Below are 20212 nucleotides of genomic sequence, written 5' to 3'. Positions count from 1 at the left end.
AATGTCGTCAAAATCACATTAGATTAATTTAACTGAATTACTCTATGTTAATCATAATAATCAATAACTACTTATAATTTAACTAGCAACACTACTAGAATAACTAGCTGTGAACACAACTAGAACAACTAGCTGTGAACACAACTAGAACAACTAGCTGTGAAGTACCGCTTCGCTAGAAAACTTCAATTTTAAATACAAAGACAATTGTGTTATAACCTTCACTTTATATGCTGTCACTTATCACTCTTTTTGTCAATTTTGTCAATTTCATTATTTTGGTGCGGGTACCTAATTTTAGGGCCAAAGCCCTAGCTATACAATGACACGCTTCGCTGTGACACATTATGATTGCATAGAAATGTATCAGAAGTATTTAGTAAATTTTATGAACTTTGATAAACCCTCGATAAAACAGTTCTCAACTTTTAAACGACTGAACTGACTTTCATGTAACTTGTGGTTTTTTAATGTATACATCATGCCCTTTTATTAGATACTATTTAGATTATCTCTAAATCTTCTTTTTTACACACTCCCATAATGTCTATGGAACTGTCCTAGCCTCTTCTAGAAACTTCATCCCTTTCAATCCCTTCTGTCCCTTTACAGTAATGTATGAGGTGCCTCACACTTTCCACTCCCCAACCACACAAACAACATATCTTCTCACCCTCTCCATTTTCCCTCTTGTTTTCTCACCCAAATCCATACAAATTTACATATTGCGCGCCCCGCTCATAATGATTCAGTGTCATATAGAATTCCAAGGTTTTTTTTTTCCATGGCCTCACTCAAAGCCCTTGCGAGAAAGTAATATTTTGCTTTTTCCTTCAAGATCTTCTTAACCCTACTGCCACTTCCCGACAATAGATCCTGCCACTTGATTCCCCACTCGTGAGCTCTATTCTTTATCATCTACATACAAATTTTCTGCATTTTCTTCTCTGATGAATGCACTCTGAAGTAGTAGTTCATACATTGCTGCAGGACAAATGCTTCTATAGATGTCAATACTAATTCTATATTGATCGCACAGTTTGGCGTAGATACAGAGATCCCCAATATTTCCTTATAGAACTTATAAGTGAAATTTTTTATTTCTATTCCACATCCTTCTAGACCCCACACTTCTCTACCATATGTTAAAATTGGAGTAATTATTGTTTTAAACATTTTAATTATAATGCTGACTGGAAAATCTTTGTACTTATATATAAATTTTCTGACACCCATTAGTGCCCTGTTCGCTTTAGTCAACATATTTTGTTGATGTAGTTTCCAGTTACCATTGTTTGTTAATGCAAAACCTAGGTATTGAAAGCTGAAGACATTTTCTATATATTCATTACTGATAATGAAATTTTCATTTTGGCTAAATTTCCTTCCTTTACTTATCCTAAGCATTTAAGTTTTCTTTACATTAACTACCATCTTCGAAGTATTGCAATAATTTTCAATGCCAGTAAGAGCACGTTTCATCCCTCCAATTGATGACGAAACAAGTGAAAACAAACAATTGACTGAGTTAATTGTTGAAATACCATGTATAGTCAGTGTTGATTTCTTTATCACATTACATATACCAACATGTGACACATACATAACTGATAATCAAGTATAGTACATATTATAAAATTTCCGCCCTAATTGTCGCCCTCACGGGTAAACAGTGATGTTTACGAAAAAATGTTTCAAACAAAAGTTGTTTAACTTTTGATAAGGAACATTTAAACTTTTGTTCTATCTATAACGGTTTACAAGATGGGTCCTACGGACCCAAGATCCAATTGACCTATGATGCTCATTTACTTGAACTTGACCTCACTTTTTACGTCCTGAATACGCTGTAAAAATTTCAGCTCGATATCTTTTTTCGTTTTTGAGTTATCGTGTTCACAAACGGACGGACGGGCGGACAACCGTAAATGGACTAATTAGGTGATTTTATGAACACCTATGACAAAATTTTTTTCCTAGCATCATCATTTTTAAGCGTTACAAACTTGGGACTAAACTTAATATACTATATATATTTCATACATACATGGTATAAAAATCAACCGATTGGTTAGATCTTAGATCAAAAGTATATTTGTTTTAATGGAATTGAATCACATTGACTCACGTTTTTATATACATAAGGTAATAAGTTTAAAATATTGTATATTTGTTTTTACGTTATGCAAGTAAAGACAGATTGTCACTTTACTACACTAAGTACCTAACACGTGTATCTTTCTTCTCACTTCATCAGTTACTATAGTGTATATGTTATACACAAACAGATAATAAAATCCCTTAAGTGACGTATATGTTTGAAATATACAATGTTGTTGCTATGCAAATAATTGATACTATGTGTTATATATAACATATCAATTATGTTCTGAACTAATTTGCGCTGTCACGGGTAAACAAAAAATGTTTCAAACAAAAGTTGTTTATTTTTTTGTAAGGAACATTTTTTAGATTTAAACTTTTATTCTATCTCTAACGGTTTACAAGATGGGTACTACGGACCCATGACCCAATTGACCCATGTTGCTCATTTACGAACTTGACCTCACTTTTTACGTCCTAAGCACTCTGTAAAAATTTCAGCTTGATATCTCTTTTCGTTTTTGAGTAATCGTGTCCACAGACGGACGGACGGACGTACGGACGTACGGACGGACGGACGGACGGACGGACAACCGGAAATGGATTAATTAGGTAATTTTATGAACACCTACACCAATTTTTTTTTTTTTTAGCATCCATATTTTTAGGCGTTACAAACTTGGGACTAAACTTATAATACTATGTATATTTCATATATACATGGTATAAAAAGTACTACATCGTCAGCATATAATAAAGTTTAAACTTCAGTATCTCCTAAGCATGGGGACAGAGTGTTGATATTTTCAAGATATTCCGGTAGATCATTTATATATAAGGTGAATAGAATCGCAGAGAGTTGACATCCTTGCCGTAATCCTCTATGCGTCTGGAATTTCTCAGTGGTCGAAAATCTATCAATACGAGCGCAGCAAGTAGGTTCTTTATATATTGATTTTAAAATATCTATCATGTTGATTGGCATTCCAAGTTTCCGAAGTTTGTTTCATAATATGTTTCTATCCACTTTGTCAAAATAAAAAATTGGAAGAAGCAGCTGTTAAAGGGCGGGGTTTTTATTTAAGACCATATCAAAAGATGAAGAAACCTTAAGATTACTACAGAAATTACCGATTCGAGCATTAACTGATTTAGAATTAGATAGTTTTGGTAAAAAATATATTAAACACTTTAGGGGTGTATACATGCGAAATACCCTACCAAAAAAACCTTTACAAAGAGAATGTGCTATAGTAAATCTTGCTAGTTCATCATCAAGAGGATCTCACTGGATTTGCTTCTTCAAGAAAAAGTCTAAAATATATTATTTTGATAGTTATGGAGATGTACCCCCACCACTTGAAATAATAACTTATCTAGGAAAAAATATTCTATATAACTATAACAGTTTTCAAAAAAGCGGATCAATTTGTGGACACCTTTGTCTAGCATTTTTACTATTTATTACAAATACTTAATATGGCCTACACATTATCCTTAAAAGGTAATCAATCGGAATTAAAGCAAAATTTTTTCCCTCCAATTCAGCTAGATGGTAATTATTCTTGCGGATTGGTGAGCTTCATTGCATTCAACACAATCCCAAACATTAGCGATTTCAACAACCATTTTAAATATGGTAGCACATCATATTATGTGCCTACAGGTACTTACGAAATGGATGCACTTATTAAACTACTTCCCTCAAGGAGAATTTCCCTCAATCAAGTTTACCGTAAACTTAAATACATACTAAATTGACATTAAAGGAAAATACACCATTCATTTCGAAGTAGAAAATACAATTGCAAAAGTATTTGGTTTTTCGAAAAAAGTATTAAAACCAGATATTAAGCACACATCTGATTTACCAATTGAAATAAGTGTTGTAAACACAATTCGAATATTATGTAATATTGTGGAAAATGCCTTTTTTCAAGATCAAAAACTTCCAATAATACACGAATCTCCAATAGTGGTAGAAAGTGGTTATCGCATTGTGGACATTCCTAGTGAAATAATATATTTACCTGTAAACACTAGGGAAATAACTCAGTTGATAGTCAACCTTGTAGATCAAGAGAATCGTCCTATAAATTTGAGAGGGGCAGAAATTCTTGTAAGATTACTTCTAAGAAAAGATGATTAACTTTAATAATTCTAATAAATATCTAACTTCACCAAAAAAATGTATCATTAAGAAAAAAGTGGTTAAACGTGAAACACGGCTGTTGAAAGAAAACATAGATTATTTAAAATCAATTGGATTAAAAGTTTTAAAACAATGAATAACAACATTTTAAACTTATCAGAGAAGGTGCATTTTGATAATGAAATAACATCAAAAGAGTTGATAAGTTATGCACCCTACAGCGGTAGTAGTTTATCACATGGAAGTAGTATACGAATTGGGATTCAAAATAAGGATGCAATATTATTATTATGCGAATCAGATCTTCTAATAGAAGGAACTATTAAAAAAGCAGATGGTACAAACATTACTTCAGCACTCATAAACAATGGAATTGCCCACCTATTTGAAGTTATATCTTATAAAATGAATGAACAAGTAATTTGTACAGTATACAACCCTGGTATTGCTTCAACATTAAATGGCTTAGCCTTGCTTACATCGGATCAGGTTAGGGGTTTATCAAATGCTTCATGGATTTCTGATGGTCAATTGGATGGAACAAAGTTAAATTCAACAAAAGATGGTCAATTTCTGTTTACTATACCTCTATCTCTACTACTCCCATTTTTTGCTACATATAAGAAAATTATAACCAACACCAAGCATGAGCTTGTTCTCGTGCGATCACGTAATGATGGAAATAGTGTGAAAAGTGATTCGGAAATAAATATTGATATTACAAAAATAGTGTGGAGAGTGCCCACAATTCATCTTAATGATGTTGCAAGATTACACTTGTTGGATTTAATAAAGCGCAATGTAACAGTTGATGTGGCCTTCCGAAGCTATGATTTAGTTACATACCCCACTCTACCAACAACACATAAGCATTCGTGGATGGTGAAATCAATAAATAATCTTAATGCTCCACGTTATGTTATTTTTGCTATGCAGACTGATAGGATAGATGATTTTAAGAAAAATAATCAAATATTCGATTTTAACGATCTAACTTCTATTCGCCTATTTCTTAATGAGCGTCAGTTTCCCGCTCAAGATGTTTTTTTCCAAAATTCAGGAGGATTTGCAACACTTTACGATATGTATATCAGATTTAAATCATCTTACAATAACCAAGAAAAATCTTATGAGAAACCGTTATTTGATATCAAAGATTTTATGAGATATACGCCTATTGTATGCATTGATTGTTCACGACAAAATGAAATTATTACAACAAACTCTGTGGATATTCGCATTGATTTTGAATGTAAAAAAGCTATACCTGATAAAACAACTGCTTATGTGTTATTAATTTCTGATTCACTTTTCGAATTTAAAATGCAGACAGGAGATATTAAGAGAATAATATAAATAGTTTGTTATACAGTTACAAACTATCATTTTTACAATGAGCATGCATAAGTTTGGTTATCGCAAGCTAGATGGAAAATCTGATAAAAAATTTTTGGGGTTAAGCACTCGAATGAATGATATAAAAATGGAAATTGATAGACAGGAAGCAAATATCAAAGAACTAGATAAGAATGTGAAGGAGCAATTTGAAGAAGAAAGAAAAAACATCAAAGATCTAAAATATCAATTAAATAATGAGCGAAATAGTATCCTTTCAACTTTAAGTAAATTGATTGGAAATGTGAAGGAAAGCATTTTTAAAACAATAAGTGAAATAAATGGAAATATGCAGAAAGATTTACTTAGAGAGAAAAGTATCCTCTTGAAATCCATGAAAGAATTGAAAGATCTTGTATCTCATTCAAAAAAAGACGTCGAATCGTTAAATACTAATATAAGCAATTTACAAACAAGAGAGATTGATGTCCTAAAGAGTAGTGTAACTATTTTACAAAAAAAGTGTATAAATTTGGAAGAAACAATTAAAAATCTTCAAGAACTACAAAAAATAGCTGCTAAAGATTTCTCAGAAAAAAACAGAAAACTGGTATAGCTTTACTAAACAAGTTGAAAGTTATTCCATAATAAAAAAACTTTTAGTTTATAATAATTTTATTTGTTAACATTTTTTACATAAATACTTGTATACATTTTATTAATTAATAAAAAAATTTTTTTTTTAACAATTTTTTTTTAATAAAACCTTATTCATCCTCAATCCCACTATCACTGCTATATTCCAGATTTATGAGTGGTATAGTTGTAAACAATTTGCGTTTTCTATTGATAGTGTGTTCTTTCTTATTGTTTGAAAACAGTTTCTCAACACGGTATTTCTCATAAAATAACAATGGGCGTCTTTCTATGGGTCCTAAGAGTAACATATCATCATCATTATCTTCTGGATATGAAGAGTGATATAGTGATAACAATTCTTCCAAATCTCGTTCTTCTATTGTTTTTAATGTGGGGTTATATTTTTTAATTAAATTGAAATAATATTTAAACGTTCCATTGGTTCGTAATGTTGAAAATAGATGAGGATGATGATATAAAACATAGTCATACATTGTATTGAAATTACGGAGTTTTTTCCAATATTATAACAAATTCTCTCTCATATTCTTGAAATTTTCTAGCGCTTTCATCAATTCTATAAAAAAAAAAAATGTATTTTAAAAATATGAAAGTAATATTACATTTACACAAATCTTACATTTTTAAAGAAGTAATAGCACTCATTTTAAGTGGTCTCACAACTTTAATTTCAAAGCATGAGATGGTGCTAATCATAAGTAATATGTCTCGCTTATGTAGTAGATATTTATCCATATATGATTGACTTCATTTACATATACTCCGATAGATGGTGGGAGTGATGTCATGTTCACTATATATTTACATCTTTTTAATTCAAAAATTATTAATTAGTAACCATCGCGAAACTGTAAAACGTTAACAATGGCTCAGAAGCAGGTTGATCAATATTATCTAAATATGAAAAAAGATGTATTATTAAAATCTTTAATTCAGTTGAATAAATGTGAAACAAAATTTATTATTATTGGAATTTCACCTTTTGATTTATCAAATATAATGCAAATTAAAACACATCGTGGTCAATTTATAAGTTTTACTAAATTGCAATGGATACAACTCTTAAATAATCAACAAATTATTTTGGATTATATAAATAATATAAATAACTTTCTGGTGGATATTGTAATTGGTGATGTTACTATTTCTCCCATGATTGTTATAACAAGAAAATAATTAAGTTTTCATCGGGTAATTCTACTATCTTTCTGGGTGATGAAACAGTTAAAAAAATGTTTAAGGTAGAAAAAATTATTGACATTCAATTTTCAATATTGGAATCATTAAATATTCCTGGTTATATGCAAATGGTGACTAACAAATTCCTGGCAGAGGAAAACTCACAAGCACAATTTGGGAATTGGCGTTCAAATATTTCATCAGTGATTGAACAAGAAAAAAATCTACTATTGAAGAAATTTTTATTGGAATTGTTAATGGAATATCCCGACATTATAGAAAAAAATTTACAAATTTCTCCTCTTACCTTAAATTATTATATTGATTATTAACAATTTTGTACTATTATTTAAAATAAATATAACCTGAAAAAATTAAAAAGAGGTTGTTATTAAGTAAAACAAAATCCTTATTTAGATGATATTTTTATTAAAAACATATATAATTTATGAAAAAACATACAAAAAGTAAAAAAATTCACAAAAGTAAAAAAATTGATAAAAATGTTATAAAATTGATAAAAATGTTATAAAATTGATAAAAATGTTATAAAAATTGATGAAAAACATCACAAAATGGTAAAAATTTAAAAAACCTTACTTAAGTTTGAGTTTTATTCAGTTCATTAAGTAGAGCATAAGATAGGTAATCTAGACTTCTCAATATTTCTTCCCCCACACTCATTAATCCAATTAATTCCTCATGCGTAATGTTCCTTTAAGAATAATACAAATTAGAAAAAAACATATATTTAATGAAGAAAAGTTAAGGAAAAACTTACATCCTACTATCCATCATTTTGCTGTAAAACAAAAAAATATTTATTATTATTATTATTTTAATCTAAACAAGAAGCCTTACCTCATATTAAACTCGTCATCTTTCATATATGTTTCTCTAAAAACAATTTTTTTTTTTTTTAAGAACGTATAAATATAGCTAATCGAACATGAAAACTTACTCTAAATGTTTTTTTACTGTAGAATCATACTTAAACCCCTCCCTCTCATTTTGTCTCTCCATACTGCAAACACAAATTTTTTTTTAGTAATTTAAAGCATATGTGATTTAAAAAAAAACTACAGATAAACTTACTGCACAGTCGAATAATAAAAACAAAGAATATATAATATATTTAGTGTAACAAGAATAATTAGCGCAATCACAGACATTATCTCTTTGAAATCCATTTTTTTTCTTGTTTTCACTTCTACTTGTTTTCACTTCAACTTCTCGAATTAAAATGAAGTGTTAAGAGACAAAATTCTTAACGTTAGGATACATGTGAAAAAATTTGAAGATTAAGCATAAATTAAAGTATATGAAAATGAATACGTAATATAATAAATAAATAAAATCTCTATTAAACAGAAGCACTTTTGATTATTTTCTTTATGATAAAATATTATGCCTAATAAGCTTGAATATAGATTAGTGTATTCATATTTTGCTTACTGATTTTATCCTAATTCAATGATGGATGAAATATTATACTACATTTTACGTAAATTGAATAATAGCTGCATAGTATATTTCGGATAAAACAGAATATCTAATTTTTTATATGGCTCCCCCTCCTGCTTATTATTTTCTATATAAAAGAAAAACACATATGGGAAATCAATATTTATTGCATACTGATATTTTCTGATGGAACATATTATAGATATGAGTTTGACTATTGTTGATTTGCATGAGTTTAAAGATGATGATAATAATTTTATTTTAAAAGAAATTGCAATTCTAAAAAATGGTGATGAAATTTTACACTTTATAGTGAAACCACCATATAGAAAGGAGTTTCTGGGGCGAAAAGCACAAAGATCGAATCAGTGGTTGACCAACTATTACCATTGCCTTGATTGGGAGGATGGTTTTGCAGAATTAGAAGATGTGAAATTTATTGTTAATTCCATTTTAAAAAAAGAAGAAACCATTATTGTGAAAGGTACTGAAAAAGTTGAGTGGTGTGCAGAGTTATTTAATGCTGTGGTATCAAATATTGAAGACATGTGGCATTTTGACGAAGAGCTATATAAAGAAAGTGAAAAAAAGTGTTTCAATAGATGTTTAATGCATAAGGGTAAATGTGCAATTACAAATGTTTATAGAATCCATGACTCTTATCGCGAATAGATAAATTATATGTATATGGAAGTATAAAAAAATAATCATACAAAGAAAAAATTAGAAGAGTCTATTTTAGTTGATTATTAATATATATATATGTAGTAATCTGTATATGAAAGTATTAAAAAAATTAAATTCTTTCTTAATAATCATATTCTATAATAATAAATAATGATACAATGTAAAAAATCATGTGTGGTTGGTCATTAGTAATAAAAAAAATTATTGTATACCATGTGTATTATTTAATGTAAATTTAATGCACTGTATATAACTAATGTATTTAACGTTAGCCATGTATTTCTATCTATGTCAAATAAATTATTATAATTATTATTATTTTGATTAAAATATATATTTTTGTTAACCTGCAAATGTTTGAATATTGGGAGGGATTTTTTTGGTGATATAAAATCGCGTTAATTGCTGTTAAAAACATCTGTTTGAAATATCTTGGCTAGCTTACGTAAGTTAACAATTGAAAGCCTCAACAATGAAATACAACAAGATGAATATAATGTGCATTTAGAGTTCTACATTGCAGCGCTTCGATATGGTAATCTTGAGCTAATAGAATACATTTTAGCAAAATATCCAAAATTTATTCTATCAAGTTTTTTATCTATGGCTGTCAAACGAAATCATCACCATATAATTGATTGTTTAATTAAATATAAAATAATACACATCCACCAACTCAAACAACATTTTCAAGAAATTAAGGAATCATTCAACGGATCAACTGAATTTGATGGAGTAATTGAAGTATTTTTAAAGAAAAATAGCTTAGACAAATATTTGTATGATGGATTAATTACATGCATAAGCCGTGGTAGAGTTAAAGCATTAGAATGTCTTATTAATACATGTAAAGCAAGAAATATAAACCTGAAATTTTATCCATTTTCAAAAAATCTAGATATATGGATATGGTTGTTGAAGAAAATTAAGTCTCCTGTGAATGCTAATGGTGAATTTATACAAATAGATCAAACTGGGGAAGATGTTTGCGGGAGTGAGAATTGGTCAGCAAGCAATAATATTAGTGATTATCTAAAAATAAAGGAATTATTATTAAATGAGTTTAAAATTATACAATAAAATAAATTTTTTATACTTTGAAAAAATAAACATAAATATTTACATAATTAGTATTTTTTTTAAAACACCTCTCATAATAACCATCTGTGACCAAATTTAAAATACCGATTTACTATATGTCAACGTACTATGGGTGTACATATCAAGTTTCCATAAATACTTCAAGTTTATTGAAAATAGAATAGAATAAATTAAAGATGTCCTTCACTATTTTCAGGTGCAAAGTTAATTAATTAATCTTATCAAAATAATTATATTCATATTATAATTGAAAAAACCAGTTTTGAATAGTAATATGTAAATTTGGTAATATTAGCATTTCAAAATTTTTCCATTACAATATATTAGATTAATTCTGTTTGTTTCATTTATACAACTTTTTTGCTGTATACTTAACTAGCCTCTGTGGTCGAGTGGTTACGTATTCAGACTCGCACCCGGGAAACCAGCGTTCAAATCCCACTGCTATCTCTTGTTTTTTTAAAAAAAGTATATTTCTATACTAACATCTTCACTTCATACTTCAATTGGGCAGCAACTACCGAGTGAGAAGGTTCTCATTGTTGAATTAATTGTTGAAACAATACGTCATCATCAGTTCAATGAACTCAAAATTGCATTCCTAAAAGTGCATCCCAAAAGTAAACAATGCAATGACCCTTCGGGCAATGCACTTTCCCAAAAAATGCATCCAATGCGTTTCAATGACCTCTCAGACAATGCACTTAAGGTCGTATAAGAAAACTACGTCACAGTCCAAAGTCCAAAATGTGCCAGAATCCGCAATTTACCCCTACTCTTGTGTTTTTGGACTTTTTCCGAACTTTTCTTGTACAAAATTATTGAAGATGATAAATTTTTCAAGTTCGTTTTTGCTAATTATTAATGCTACGTTCAGTTCTTTTCTAGTGCTAGCATTTTTTCTATGTTGAAATTCCGCCGTTAGTTCGTTCAATCCACTCATTTTATTTTGATGGTTTTGGCGTTGTGGTTGTTACTGTTGGTTTTGTTGAATCGTTTGATTCTGCATGTGTTGCGTTGCCGTTGTTGGGTAATTTTGGCTATTTATCCAGGGGTTGATTTTTGGTATTGGAACCGGTGAGTATGCCTATTTGTTTTTGGATGTTTGTCTTGTTTGGAGGGTTTTATTTTATGTTCCAATTTTTTAGGAAACTGGAAATTCTTTGCGGTCAAGGTCAAGTGATTCCCTTGACAGTTTGCACACTTGATGTTTTTGGTGGTGGGAGAATCTGTTTTTTTAATATGTTCACAATCTCTGGTTCAGTGGCTCTCTTCGCATTTACGGCAGGTTGGCGTGGACTGTTAGTTCGTTGTTGAGTTTCCCTAGGCTCGACAGCGCCTACACTGGATGACGGGGGGATGGTAATGTGCCGCTTTTCCCACGTTATTTTTGTTCTGTTTATATATCGAACATTTTTCGCTAGATATTTGAATGAAATGGTGTCATCGCACACTACTAAGAATAACCCATTTTTGAGTTTTTTGGTTTGAAGACCTTTTCGATGTTTAAGTTGTGCTTTACTTCGAGATCTGCTTTAATTTCACCTGTGTCTGTGGCGTTATCCATGCCTCTGAGTTTGAATGCATGTTTTCTTTCATTTTTGGGGAGTGTAAATGTGATATTGGAGGTTCTGGTTGGAGTCTATTATTTCAATATATTTTTTGTACTTCTTCGGAGAAGAACCGGTGTTTTCAACGTGGTATGGCTGTTGCTAGTATATATATTATATTAATTATTTATTTGACAATAAATAGAAAAAGAAAATAAAACTGGCTTCAATCAAAATGAAAAACTTAATAATAATAATAGGAATAATTATAATAATAATAAGGGCAGGCAATGCATAACCTCACGTCCATGCCTAACACAATGACACGTGCCATACCCGGTAACCATCAGTTCCGCTCTCAAGAAATGGGCCAACGAGGTGGGTCCGCGCTGACTCAGCGGAGCTAAATGAATCAAATCCAAATAATGGCAAATTTGAGAAAAAGATTTTTTGGTCCTCAGGCGGGTAGTAGTCGACCTAGCCCTACAGAACCCCACCACCTGCAGGTGACGCTTCTACCTTACCTATAGGGGGTAGCTCTCGCGGATATGAGGGAGAGCAATCAAATTTGCATTTGGATCCCCAACTAGTCCCAGAGACTAGACGTGTCGCTGACGACGAAGAACCTTCTCAAGGCACTTCTCAAGAAATTCGAGCGAGCACCCAAAACAGTAACTAAAGTAACTATTGCAACAGCTCTTAAAAATCATGAAATTACTGAAAAAATTATTATTAATTATAACCCACAACTGGATAACCCAGAACCATTAGAATTTTTAATTTTTAAATTTCATCACCATTTTGATGGAATTATAGGCAGTAATACCTTAAAAAAATTAAGTGCTAACATAAATTATAAAAATGATACAATAACTTTTGATAGAGTTCAAAACAAATTGTATAAAAAAACATTGCATCAGTATCAAATATACCATTTGGAACCTTATCAACAAAATTATATAGAGGCTCCAGTTAGCGTAAAAGATGGTGACGTGTTTTAACCATGCATTAAATTTAACGAATTATTAAAAATAATAGATGGCTTGTATAATGTGATAAACAATAAAGCACACTGTTCTATTAGTTAATAATTCTGATTCACAACAGAGTATTATAATTAGTCAACCACTTACAGCAGAAATTATAAATCGCTACCAAACTTTAACCAACATAAACGAACAATTTGATAACGTATCAGATAACGAATTTGCTATTCAGAATTTACGTGTTAGTCATCTAACTAACGAAGAAAAAAATGCTTTAATACAGTTGTGTTCTAAGTATAGAAACATTTTTTACTCAACAATAGAAAGCATAACGTTCACGTCCGATGTAAAACATTCCATACATACCAAGACGAAATGCCTATATATACTAAAGGATTCAGGTTACCTCATTCTCAAAAAGAAGAAGTAACAAAACAAATCAACGAATTTTTTGAAAAAAACATCATACGATCATCCAAGAAGTCCGGGTTCGAGTCCTGGTTCGAGTGTATTTTTTTCAATTCTCTTTAATTAAGATTACTAGACAAGATATTTGTCAATGTTTAGTTTACGCCTGTATGTATCATATTTCATGAAATATAGTCGGATAGACCGTGATGTAAATAAATATCGTATGCATGATTATAAGTAAACAAAAAAACAACAAATTATCCTGTTTTTATCGTGAGTAAAATCGTGAGTTATCATACATTGGAAAAAACGTATTAGTATATATGGATGATATAATTGTATTCTCTTCTTCTTTACAAGAACATATTGAAACTCTTCAAAAAGTGTTTGATAAATTACGACTGCACAATTTTAAAATACAATTAGACAAATGCGAATTTCTACGTAAAGAAATTGAAATACGTAAAGATATATCCACTTCCAAAAATTGTCACGGAAATCAATCACTTTTAGGACTAATCGGATATTACTGCAAATTCATTAAATATTTTGCTAAAATAACAAAACCGATGACTTCACAACTTCGTAAAAATAAAGTAGTAGATTATAAAAATAAAGCCTATATAGAATCATTTGAAATTTGTAAAACATTTTTAAAGGGACATCCAATTCTCCAATATCCCGATTTTATAAAAACCTTTTATTTTAACAATAGACGCGTCTAACTTTGCTATAGGAGCTATTCTATCACAAGGTACTGTTGGTTCTGACAAACCAATTTGACATGCTTCTAGAACATTAAGCAAAAGCGAACAAAACTATTCCACAATTGAAAAGGAATTACTTGCTATCGTTTGGGGATGTAAACAGTTTAGACCCTATTTGTACGGGCAAAAGTTTAATATTTTAAAGGGACCACAATCGCCCAAAATGGTTATTTTCCTTAAAAGAGGCCAGCTCGAAATTATTGAGATGGAAAATAAAACTACTCGACTATAATTTCAATATAGACCATAAACCTGGTAAAATAAATACTAATGTAGAAGCATTATCTAGGGTTCAAATAAACCATTTAAGTAGCAATAGTACCCAACATTCAGCCGAAGAAAATCTTAATCCCGGTATTAGAATATCCGAATGTCCATTAAATGGATTTTCACAACAAATAATAATTAATTTAGGAACAAAAAATGAAAGAAAAGTAATTAAATTCTTTAAAACAAGACAACATGTTAAATTAACAATACCAAAAATAGACGAATCCATAGCTATTAAAATTTTACAGAAACGGTTTACAATATCCAAAACGCTTTCTACACAGAAGACAATATCTTCAATGTAATTCAAAGAGCATATGTAAAATATTTTGATTCAAAATTAAAAATCATTCGGTGTATTAAATTCTTACAGGATGTTGAAAACATAGATGAACAAACGAAAATAATAAAAGACAATCACGAATTATCAATCCATCGTGGGATTGATGAAACACTAAATCATCTTAAAAGGTTATATTATTTTGACAATATATAGTCAAAGATTCAAAAATATATAAATAATTCTGTTGTCTGTAAACTAAACAAATATGAAAGGCATCCACTAAAAATCAAATTGACACAAACACAACAGGCAAACAAACCATTTGAAATTTTACACATAGATATATTTCATGTAGATAACACAAATATTTTAACTATCATAGATAAATTTAGTAAATATGGAGAGCTACGTTTATGAATCCCGGTATGGAATTCGAAGGCAATGATTTTAACGATTTTCTTATTCTTTATAGTATTGGTAATCACATTAGTTGTGATTATCATAAAAAAAAATAAAATAAAAATAAAAACTACTCACAAAAATCTGACAATAGTATAGAGCAATTAGATATGGCTTTATTAACTTATAATAATGCCATACATTCAAGTACCAAGCTTACACCTTTTGAATTTATAAAGGGAATGAGATATAATCAAATTTTAAAACCTACCACCGATAATATACATTCTAATTATGCTAATAAACATACCGAGGAAATACAGATTATAAAAGATTTAATCACTAAACAAATCGATAAATAAAAGCAACTATTTTAAGTCCGAAACAAAGATCGAATAAACCCCCCAAACGTAGCAGTAGGTGAAAATGTTTTTGTACAGAATAGACGAAACAAAATAGCACCCAAATTTACAAAAGATAAAGTAATAGAAAATAATGGTAAAACTCTTAAAGTAATAAATGCTCAGAAAGTACAAAAATATCATAATCGAAAAATTAAAGTGAGAAAAAAATAATTGGTTTTAAATTATTTGTTACTTACAACGACATGAGCAATACTCAAGGACTATTCGCATTAAATTAGGAACATACAACATAATTACTGTTATTTAATTAGAAAAAAAAACGTTATTTTTAAATACATTTTGAGTTATAACAAATTGAAATTAATCCAAACTTATTGTTAGTTATAAACATATATTATATTAATTTAATAAACTTAGAACATTTATATAAATTGTTAGAATTGAAAACATTAAATTGTATACTTAACGACTATGTATCCTATCCCTACTACTATAAGAGATGATAATTACAAAATAATGGCACAAGGCTATATTTGTTACCCAACGTAATGCTGAAATATTGGAAATTAATATGGAAATGAACATCTACACATAGAAAATATAGAAGATTTGAAAATACAGCAGATTTGGAACTGGCCTAATTTATATTCTAAGAAGGGAGGAATTATATATCTTCTATTAGTTATATTTTTTTAGATACTTAAAACCATAATATAATGTTACCTGTTCACGTTACGCATTTGTTAAATAAAAATTTATTAGCTTACATAAATTAGAAAAGTTATTTTTGAGAGTTTATTTTGAATATTGCTATACTCAATTAGTTTCTCAGAAAACTGATATTTAAATATTATGAGAAAGCTGACCTTAAATATTAAAATAATATTAATGTTATACCATCTGGACGGTCACAATTGTTGTACAAAAGTTAACATATACATATATAAAGTTAACTATCTAAGGTACAAATCAGACTTGTTACGCAATCTTTTGGCATAAGTTTGGATTGTTAGATAATTTGTTTCATTAAAATATTTTAAATTTTTAATTGTTGTTACTTAACGCTTTATACAATTGTAAATTGAATTGAAAATTTATTTAAATAAATATATTTTTATTTAAATATCTGGTCTACGAGACATTAATTTTGCGAGAAGAAACTGGTTACCGTTGTGGTCCCCCGACAGATAGGAAGCATCAAGCAACTCATCTATTCCATATGGATAACCTGAAACTTTATGCTTCTTCTGAGAGCAGTCTACATCAAGCTTTCAAAGCTGTTCATCAGTAAACGAAGGCCATTGGCATGGAATTCGGCCATTGTAAGCGGGGTCGTGTCCCTGATTACGATGCCGTGTAGCTCACAGATGGAAGCATCGTGAAACATCTCGATGTAGAAGAGCTCCACACATATTTCGGTGTCGGTGAAAACCACATTCAAAGTGTGTCAACTGTCAAGGAAGCTCTTCGCGGCAGGTATAGGCACCGTCTTCGACAAATCTGGCAATCAGAATTGTCTGGGATCCATAAGGTGCTGCTAATATGCTTGCAATTCCCATCCTCTCTATTCTTTATTCTTTTGGTTCCATCAAATGGACAATAGAGGAGCTCAAGGAACTGAATAGAGGCATTCGCAAGTTCATGAACGTCAATCGTAGTTTGCACCCACGTGCTTCTGTACCCCGTAATTACCTCCCACGCCAGCAAGGAGGTAGGGTTCTCCTATCCGTTAAATGTCTACATGATAGGGTAGTTTAAGGTATAGCTTGTCAGTTCATAAATAGTTCTGGCCCTCTTATGGAACTCGTGTGTGATCACGGGTTACAGGGTAAAGGAGCATTCTTGTTCTCTGCAGCACAACATGCAGCGTCTAAATGGGGCCTTCCTTTTGATCCGTCTAATCGTGATCTCGATGATAACGTGGCACTTCTCTCCAAATCTTGACCTCGTTCAGCTGTGAAAGGAACTGATATACGCTCCCTCTTCGAAGATCATCGGAATCGTGACCAACAGGGAATGTTCTACCGCCATTTAGACACCTGAGTCTTTCCGTTGATCTTACGTTCTCTTTTCTCCGACCAGCTAGACTGAAGTCCGAAACAGAAGGCTTATCATCACTGCTCAAGATGGTGTGATAGCGACGCTAACTCACCAAAAGTATGTATGTAAGGAAGCAGTCTCCACCACCATGTGCAGAGCGTGCAAATCTCAGCCGGAGACGCTGATACACCTCATCTCGGCATGTCCTTCTTATGCCTCGAACACCTACATACATCGCCATAACGTTGCCCTCCGCGTGCTGTACTACTTCTTGAGACACAAGTATGAAGTAGACCCTACGCCAGTCCTACCATATGCTCCAGGCGAAATCGAGTCCGGCGTCAAGAACGAGAAATGCATTGTCTTCTGGAATTTCTTGTTCCCAACTTCCAGGCAGCTCTCTGCTACTAAGCCTGATATAGTGCTCCAGGATATCTCATCCAAGACTATGTACGTCATCGAGTTCTCTGCGCCTGTAGAAACAAACATAGTCACGAAGGAGGACAAAATATCTTGATCTCTTACAAGAACTACGACAACTACACCCTGGCTACTCAGTCAAAATGGTTGTCCCCATTATCGGTTGCCTTGGCGGAATTCGTCCCACTCTCTGAGACGAATCTATCTCAAATTCCGGTCTGCAGGTCTCATCTTCATCACCTTATCTCTTCTATGCAGAAGGCTGTCGTCATAGGCACCTTTCATACATTGAGATCGCATCAGACTGTCTTCAAGTAACAGCCCTTGAAGTTTCTTTTCTATTTTTTAAAATTTAAGTTCCACATCGCTGCGGTAAAGGGACGGAGCCTGCTTGACCAGGACATCAGACAGACTTACGTCCCCCGACTCGGAAGACAGACGGACCAACGGACGTCGCGTTGACTAGCGGACATACAGACTACACGGCCACAAGTCAGTGAACTTTCTTCAAAAGTAGTATAGTTTCATTTTGCTAAGCCCTATGACTAATATAAATAATTAAAAAATTTATTATATAAATATATTTATTATAGTATAAGATTTCAATTTTAGAAATACTTTTTTTGTCAATAATGAAAACGTAATATTATGAAATTTGTTAATCGAACATTGACGTTGACGTGATCGTTTTAATGCATAAACAACATCCATGGCTGTAACTGTTTTACGTTTTGCGTGTTCAGTATATGTAATAGCATCCCGAATATCATTTTCAACGAAGACTTTAAGTTCACAACGAGTTTCTTCATAAATTAAACCAGAGATACGTTTTACTCCACCTCGTCGTGCTAAACGACGAATTGCAGGTTTTGTAATACCTTGGATATTATTTCGCAAAATTTTTCTACGAAGTTTTGCATCCCCTTTTCCAAGACCCTTTCCACCTTTTCCTTTTCCAGTCATTTTAATATAATTTTATTTACAATATTTTAATGAACGGATAACACGTCTGTTAACCCCACAAGTATTGTAATGTATGTGAGCGCCGAAATTTCAAATTCAAATCTATTAATTGATATTGAGTAAATTGTTTTTTTTTTTACATTCGTTACATATGTAAATAATATGACTTAATTTAAGTTCCTTACTACCTTAATATAACATAAAAGTGTTTTGAATAAAAATGTTAATAATATCTGTAGTTGATAAATACTTAAATTAAGAGGAGAAAATTTTCAAAAACCTCATTAATTATTTTTAGAGAGGGTTGGAGTGTGGCAGAGCCTTTATTGATCCTCTCGTTTGTTAACAAATGCTTTCGATAGGTAGATGTATTTTTTTGACTACCTGGAAAGATTTTTGGAGTTATGTAATGTGTTAAGTATTCGTGTGATTCAGTATTTTCATCTTGCTATTTAATGTCCGCTTTTTAATAATGTCTTCAATTTTGTCGGTGTTTGTGAGCTCGTGGTTTGTGTCACTGTTATTGGATGAGTCGTCATCTTACATCAACTTGAGCTACCTGTTTAGATAGCTTTGAATTTTTTTGATAAATGATTTGGCCACTAGAGGGCCCCACACATCTATTGCGTACGTTAATGTGCCAAGTATACAAGCTTTATAAAGTTGTATTTTTCTCGATATGGGTAGATATTTGCTTAGAAATAGTCGTCTAATTTGATTTGCAATTGCCTTGGATTTGGTAAGACAATTTTTTGCCGCGAAGTTTAGCGTCCATTTCAACTCCAAGATATTTTATATAATTTTTAGTTATAATTTTCTTGTTGTTAAAGTTAATTGCTATTTTCTGAGTAATGCTTTGTTTAGAAAAAATGATAGCTTCGGTTTTGGTAGTGTTAATTTGAATATTATTATTTGTAAAGTAACTATTTATCTTTTTAAGGGCTTTTTCTACGTTTGCTATGGCAAAATGGTTTCGCGCTCTATAAAAGCTTGTATAGATGGCAGTGTCATCAGCTCGAATACTGATTTTGTTGTTATTAGATTTAAGAATATCATTTATGAAAATGTTCCGTAATT

At 31.0% G+C, this 20212-nt stretch overlaps 1 protein-coding gene across 1 annotated transcript; it reads right to left on the bottom strand.

The window, feature by feature from the left end:
• Positions 1 to 10601: 10601 nt before the first annotated feature.
• Positions 10602 to 19138, bottom strand: LOC123302296 (histone H4-like). Its single transcript, XM_044885167.1, has 2 exons — positions 18841 to 19138; positions 10602 to 10612 (listed from the first exon to the last, which is right to left on the bottom strand). The coding sequence occupies exons 1-2, from the start codon at positions 19133 to 19135 to the stop codon at positions 10602 to 10604; spliced, it is 306 nt and encodes a 101-aa protein (XP_044741102.1). The 5' UTR covers positions 19136 to 19138.
• Positions 19139 to 20212: the final 1074 nt, after the last annotated feature.

The sequence above is a fragment of the Chrysoperla carnea genome, chromosome X (genome assembly GCF_905475395.1).
Source record: "Chrysoperla carnea chromosome X, inChrCarn1.1, whole genome shotgun sequence".
Taxonomy (NCBI): domain Eukaryota; kingdom Metazoa; phylum Arthropoda; class Insecta; order Neuroptera; family Chrysopidae; genus Chrysoperla; species Chrysoperla carnea.
The sequence above is the reverse complement of the archived record's forward strand: the minus strand, read 5'-3'. Positions and strand labels throughout refer to the sequence as shown.

Bases quoted from the DNA above. Each gene is read 5' to 3' on its own strand.
- LOC123302296 (XM_044885167.1), bottom strand. From the start codon at position 19,135: ATGACTGGAAAAGGAAAAGGTGGAAAGGGTCTTGGAAAAGGGGATGCA.